This window comes from Accipiter gentilis, chromosome 16, assembly GCF_929443795.1.
Source record: "Accipiter gentilis chromosome 16, bAccGen1.1, whole genome shotgun sequence".
NCBI classification, from domain to species: domain Eukaryota; kingdom Metazoa; phylum Chordata; class Aves; order Accipitriformes; family Accipitridae; genus Astur; species Astur gentilis.
The window spans coordinates 2,424,426-2,431,136 of NC_064895.1; the positions used below are offsets into that span (position 1 = coordinate 2,424,426).

A 6,711-nucleotide genomic window follows, 5' to 3' on the forward strand; every position below is an offset into this window, starting at 1 on the left:
TATTTATTTATTGTAAGAGATGATCTAGTTTGGAAACGCTCTGTGTTGTAAATAAAACTGAGGGGGGGAAAAAAAAATCTACCAAGCGAATCTGTGTTCTTTATCACTTTGAATCTGTGTGATTTTGTTGCGTGTGGGGTTTTTTTTATTTTTAAATTGGATTTATTTTGGGTTCATTTTGTGAAACTCAAGTAACAGAAATCCATGTCACCGCCTCGTGGGTCCCGTCAGTGAAGTGTTGCTGTTGACTGACAGGTTCCACCTGCCAGAGCCGTGTCTGTCTTTGCTTTTTCTCTTGTTGCCCATTGAAAGTAATGGCAAAATAATACAATAAAAGTCTCGTTTGTCTCACTGTGCTACTCCGGTGTCTTTTGAAGGGTGGAGAGGAGTCAGAGGTGTCGTTCGAGCTTGTTAAGGGGGGTTTGGAGGTGATGGGGGAGTGGGCAGTGCTGATTTGGGGGAAATCCATCTCCCTGGGGTTTGGGTCAGGAACTAGGTGCTTGGGGAAAGATTTTAAATTAGTGTGGGGTTTGGTTTATTTTTTTTTTTTAAGAATTATTTTATTTTTTTTTTTTAAAATTGTATTTTTATTTTTTAAATTTTACTCATTTATTTTTATTTTATGTATTTCTCTGTGCAAGTACTCGCGATGAGCTCTGTGTTGCAGGAGGGAGAGGACAGCAGTGTCCCACGTGTCCCCTCTGCCAGACCCTGGGGTGTGCAGGGAGTCCATTTGCAATACAATTTATTAACATTAAATTAAATCCAGAGAGGTTCTAGTTATCCTTCATATAGTATTTATTTATTTTTTTAAATTTTCCTTCAAAATCCCCTCTGGCACAGGTCTGTGGGGTCAGGCAGGTGCATCCTCATTGCCCTTTTACCTAAAATTGGAGGAATTGAGAGAAAAACGGCGCACCTGAGCCAAGCTGGGCTCAGAGGCCAGTGCCTCGAAATCCCCCAGGACCAGCAGCGTGTGGGATCCTGACGGGGATCTCGGAAGGGTTGGAGACATCAGGAACCAGCTGCCGCATTTAGCAAAGGTTTTATTACGATTTAGGGAAAGCCACAGGATCTGCAGCGCTGTGGGAGCGGTTACAGAGAAAACGAAGCCGGAGAAATCCAGGTTTGGAGGGAAGGTTGATCCATGGGATGAGGCAACTGGGAAACACTGAATGGGTTAACGCAGCTGCGTGTGGTGGATAAATCCTTCCCGCGGAGCATCCGACTACTGCCGGCCCTGGAGGGGTCCAACATCCCCTGGCTGATGCTGCTGGAAAGCCAATGCCTCGATTTGCCATTTAATTGAACCTTAAAAATAAAAAGCAAACAAACACTAAGCAGCTTCACAGAATAGAAATTCCCCCTAAAATCAGTTTAGGAGCTTTGAAACCGCGGCAGTGATTTTCTCGTTTGCAGAGGAGCAGCCTCTTTGCTTCAACGAGCCTGAAACATGATAAAATCCCCTATAAATGCAAACGATCCCACCACATTAACACTGACGGGAAGCGTAAAACGTCAGAACAAAGCACGATGAGAACGGAACACTCTCTTCCCGTAGTAAATTAGCAACTCCCCCCCACCAGATAGCTTAATTTTCCTTGTTTTATTTTATTACAAATAAACATCGGAGAATCCACGTGAGCCAGCAAAAATGTGGCATCAGGCATAGGGAGCCGCGCTCTGCCTTTACGCCAAACCCACTGCTTCGTGGCTACATTTTGAAATTACTCATTTATTCAGTTTTAATTGGCCACGTTTGCTGTTTGGGATGACTTACGCGAGCGGTGGGAACGCAGCCGGGAAGGGGATGCTGCGGGGCTCCTCCTTCAGGTACCTCTTCGTGGAGCTGCCGAAAATAAGAAAACAGCCGGGACAAAACTAAAACTGCATTCTCGATTGGGGTCGGGGACTTGTGGCGTGGTGGGAGGTTATTTCCCAGCATGGTCCCATTCCCCGCTCCCCTTTTTACCTGTACCGCTTGGTGTTGATGAGCCAGTGCACAAAGTCCTTGGCCTTCATCTTGTCCAGGTAGCGGGTGAAGTCGCTGGTGAAGGTGCCTTCCGAGTGTCGCTTGACGTCGGACGCGAAGCTTCGGGCGCTTTGGGATTCGTGTGACTGCCATCTGCTCGAGAGAGATGGACAGGGGAAGAAAATGTGGTTTAATGCAGATGGTGGCATTCTGCGTCCTCCCTGCAGGAGGTGCCCAGAGCAGGGGCTGTGTCCTGTGAAGTACTTTACTGTGCGGAGCATTCTCCAGAAAAGCTGTAATAATACAAAAAAATAATTCTCAGTTTCAGAGGAGTCTGCCAAGCTTGGCCAGGGTTGTTCCTGGCATCAAATACATGCAATATCCTAACCCGTGTTATTTTCCCTATGTCTTGCTTGGCCGCGGTGGGTTCGTGCCTCTGCCCTGGTCCCCACTTGCCACTCGTGGGAAGGAGCATGATGTCGCCCCGAGGTTCAGATCAACCTCCTCCCGCTCCAGGATGGAGAAATGACAGTGAGGGTCATGGCAAAAGGTCCCCGAAGGGTTTTCGTCCCGCGCGGCTGCTGCCAAGGATCGGGGCTCAGCACCGTGCTCAAAGCATCACCCTGTCCTGGATTTGCCCCACCGTGTCCCTGGGCAGCCCGTCTCTACTCTGACACAGATGAGAAATCCCTGTGCGTGGTGGGGGGAAACACGGCAATGTCCCTGCGTGGGCTGGTAGAGAGCCAGGAGGGAGCTTGTCCAGATAAATACAAAAGAAACAAGCACGTTGCAATAGCCCCGGAGCCGGTAGAGCCGGCAGCAACGGTAACGGAGAGGGCTGAGTGGCTCCGACAGCCCCTGCCCACGCTGGCCATCTCCCCGGGCCAGCTCCACCAGCGTCCCATACCTGGATGTGTCATCCAAGTCCTTGGGACCCATCTGCCACCCTGCCGGGATCAGCACGGCAAACACCAGCCCGGAGAGGTACAGCCACCGGATGATCTGCATTTGTCTTTCTGGAGAAGGTAAAAGTCAAGATAGAAACGTCCAGGGCTGCAATCACCATTGATCGCCCCCCCCCCCCCCCCAGCCCCTGTGGGAGCCCTGGCAGTGTGGCACGGGACAGATCCAGCACGAGACAACCTCCTTCCCAGGGGTCTTGGCAGCTTTTTGAGGGGTGCATGTGAAAATTGCATCCTCACAATTACTTATCAGCACGTCTACCGTTGCCTAGGCACAGGCACATAGGTGCAAGAATGGGTTTGTATAATCTAAAGATACAATTTTTTTGCAATAAACTTTATCACCAATGTCCCCTTTTCTATCTCGGAGCGATTTTTCTATCTTGAGCTTATCACCAGAGTGCTGGAGAACTTTCCCGACCATTAGGTGCTCAAAAAAGCAGCTTTCAGAAGAGTTGAATAATTAGAGTTTTAAATTTCTTATCTTTGCTGGATGCTGATGCCTTAGCCAACCCCCACCCTTTATTTACTGAAAATCAGACTTTTAGTTGCCTATCACCAAGCATTTTCATTACTCAGATTTAATTTCTTCACCGGTTGGTAGTAAAGAAGGGAGGAAAAGGCACTTACCTTCCGCAAAGACAACCGTTCCCCTAAAAGCAAGATCCTATTTTCCTCCTTCAAGCTGGTTGTGGCTAAACTCTTCTCCTTACCAGTGCTTTTAAGCTTGTTAGCAGGATGCTAAAAGCTGACGGGTAGGTCATCGGTACTCCTGGTTTTAGTTGGATGGGTCATTATGAATCATTACAGGATTTTTTAAGTGGGGCTGTTGCAAAAAATCTAGTTGTTGCCATATTTTTCAGCTTACGCCTTCAGCGAGGTGTTTTTTTTTTGTTGTTGTTATTGTTGCTGTTTCTCTTATCTTTTCTATTTTTTTCCACTTCTTGGACCAAAGGAGTGACCTGTCGGTTTCATCCTTTCAGGTGAGATGGCCCCTTATTGCCACAGCGCATCTTGCATGGAGAAACTATTTCTCTGCCCGCAGGGCTGCCCTTTCAAACACCTTCGGTTTGAGTTAAAAAACATGAAGGAAAAAAGCAAGAGCAAAAATGTAAAAGAAGCATTTGGGTACCCAAGCACTTGCTGCTGCTTCCTGCAGTGCAAAATTCGGGTTAGAGCTCACCAGCTGGACAGACACCACTTTTGATCCAAGCCTGTTTTTTTCCCCCAAGGCCAGATCTGAAATTGGGACCGTTCCCCTGAATTTCTTTGATTTGGGGATGACAGGAGACACTGTGGGTGGCTGCAGTTCTGGGTCAGTGTTTTTCCCCATGGGACATCTCAGCCCAGGAGCTGGGGGAGCATCTGGAACTCATCAGGCCAAAGACAATAGTTTTGCAGGGCCATCTCCTGGGAACTGGGCTCATTTTTTAAAATCCTTGATTCCGGCAAAGTTTTTTCTTGCTTGAGAAGAGCAAAACTGAGGGTAGCCCTAAAGAACCAGATCTGGCCATGGAGAAGAGGGTGCTGCCAGCTCCGGGTGGATGCGGAGAAAAGCCCTCAGCTCCCTGAAGATGCTGACAGATGAGCTTTTGAGGGCTGCCTATTTGGAGGATTGATGGCAGGCTGCATTTCTGGGGCAGTTTTGAGATATTTGGGGAGCTCTTGGCTAAGGAATTGCTACGGTTCAGTGCTCGGGGGACTAAATGTGCTCTTTTCACAGGTGCATGGTCAATGGGCAGAGAAAAGCAAGACTTAGAAAGCTGAAGCTCTTCACAAGAAGAGATGAGGGTTCCACATCCCGATTTCTCCGCCACTTACTGTCCTCTCCTCCTGGGACCTTTCTTCTCGTGGTTGGGTAACTATTACTATTCTACTGAAGAAATTTCTGTAATTATTGTCACTGTCAAAATATGGCTGGTGTTCAGGGGACACTCATCTTGAAGAGCCTTTTAATTAGGGCCAATAGTGGCCTTATGAGAAAGCCTGACATCAGAGGAGGAAGGTAGGAGATTAATTAGCTCAACCTTCAGAGGAGAGGTCCAGATCTCCTACCCATCACATGGATAGGATATTTATTAGTGACACCAAATTAGCTTGTGGTGACACTGTTTGCGATGTCCCCCTGGCCCAGGAAGGCACACGAGCTATCTGCAGCGGTGGGGGCTCAGGAGAGGAGAAATTCAGCTCAGCCAACGCAGTGCATGTCGTGTTGCTTCTTGGTTTTCTTAATCGTGGCTCTCAGTGTCAGGGTGGGTTGGAGAAACGTCCTACGAGACACTTTCTCCACTGTCCACGGGTGATTTTCACTGGCCCACTGGGACGTGATGGTCTCCCCTTTCCAAGTGTCCTCTGTGGTCTTCCTCCTTCCACCTGGGTTATGTTGCTGGTGGCTCTCCCGCACTGGAGGACCGCACCATGGGGGCATGAACCCGTGTTTTAAAATGCAGATCTGGTTTTTGTCCTGTTTTATGACTTGGAGAGGATTTTATGGACAGCAGGTGGCAGGCTTCCTCTGCCTGCCCTTCCTCTGCCTCACAGCCTCCTCCTCCTCGCTCGGTTCCTCTCCAAACACTGCGTCTGTCCCTCCAAGGACCGAAGTGATGTGATGTCCTTCTCTCCAGGGATGGAAGACCCCAGGCTGGGGGACGGGGTCGGTGGCAGCACGGCGATGCCGCAGCCCAGTTGAGTCGGTTTTGATTCAAATCCTCACTCCGTGTACATCCTTGGAGAAGTGCCTTCGAGGACACGTGAGCATCCTGCGCTGATGGAGCCTGGACCAAAGCAGTTGATAAGGGAAACCTCCTGGACTGTCCTCCGTGTCCACCGACCCTTGGATAAACTCATCCATATCCCACCCAACCTTGGTCTCTGCAAGCATGGGGAGAGGCAGGAGGAGCTGGGCTGCTCCAATGGGGACGGTGGGACGTGGTCTTGCTGGGCTGTCCAAAATCAGGCTGGAAACAAGATGAGTTTATGCTTAAGCCTGCTCTTAAATTATAACGCACCCCTGCCGAGGCTCATTCTGCCACCAGCCAGCTCCTGCTTTGGGACTCGGTTTCCCTGCCTGGTGCGATGGGGGTCAGGCTGGCATACCTGGATACCTCCACGCAACAGCCTGAAGGCAACCACAAAATCACCATCAATACATCAAACTGCTCCAATACTACTGTCCTGTAGCTGCAGGTGCACTCAAACCAAGTGATGGTTAATTTTGGAGAGGTTTACTGCAAGCAAGGAGGAGTAAAGGCTTCGACTTCACTTTCTTGGATCCTCTGCAAAGAGACCTTCGTTTCCTTCAGAGGCGCATTTCAGCAAGAGAGCAGGGGATGGAAAAACCTTCCCCTGTGTGTCCACCCCAACCACAGTTCTGAGCTCGGTGCCCCAGGAATCCATGCTCTCCACTCTTGTTTTCCCCATTGCTGAAGGTGTTTGTGGCCTCCTCCCTCCCCGCCGCAAACGAAGACCATTTTATATCCCCACGTCAGAGCGTGCTGCCTCTCGGTGGCAGTGGCTACTGCCGAGACAGAACTGGGCAAAGACGGACCTTCTCGGGTCAGTGGTTTAACCTGAAACACCTCCTTCAGGGTGATGCTGAGTGCACGGTTTCAGTTTCAGCATTGTTGGGGCTTTTTTTCCTGTGTGTTGCTTTACAGGTGTTTAAAAGCAAAGGGAGGGCCATTAAAGAAAGATATTCTGCGTTCCCAGCGAGGTATTTTGGCAGCTCTGAAGGGACATGGATTATTTTCCTGCCTCTTTTCCCCTTTGTGCATGCTT

General features: G+C 49.3%; 1 protein-coding gene across 1 annotated transcript; it reads right to left on the reverse strand.

Moving 5' to 3' along the window:
* Nucleotides 1-1,968: 1,968 nt before the first annotated feature.
* Nucleotides 1,969-3,622, reverse strand: LOC126046766 (exendin-3-like). The gene is made up of 3 exons (XM_049819592.1): nucleotides 3,565-3,622; nucleotides 2,880-2,988; nucleotides 1,969-2,125 (listed from the first exon to the last, which is right to left on the reverse strand). Exons 2-3 carry the CDS (start codon nucleotides 2,978-2,980, stop codon nucleotides 1,969-1,971), a joined length of 258 nt encoding a protein of 85 aa, XP_049675549.1. The 5' UTR covers nucleotides 2,981-2,988; nucleotides 3,565-3,622.
* Nucleotides 3,623-6,711: the final 3,089 nt, after the last annotated feature.

Bases quoted from the DNA above. Each gene is read 5' to 3' on its own strand.
- LOC126046766 (XM_049819592.1), bottom strand. From the start codon at position 2,980: ATGCAGATCATCCGGTGGCTGTACCTCTCCGGGCTGGTGTTTGCCGTG. The intron at 2,126-2,879 runs GTATGGGACGCT...TCTCTCGAGCAG, and splicing joins GACTTGGATGACACATCCAG to ATGGCAGTCACACGAATCCC.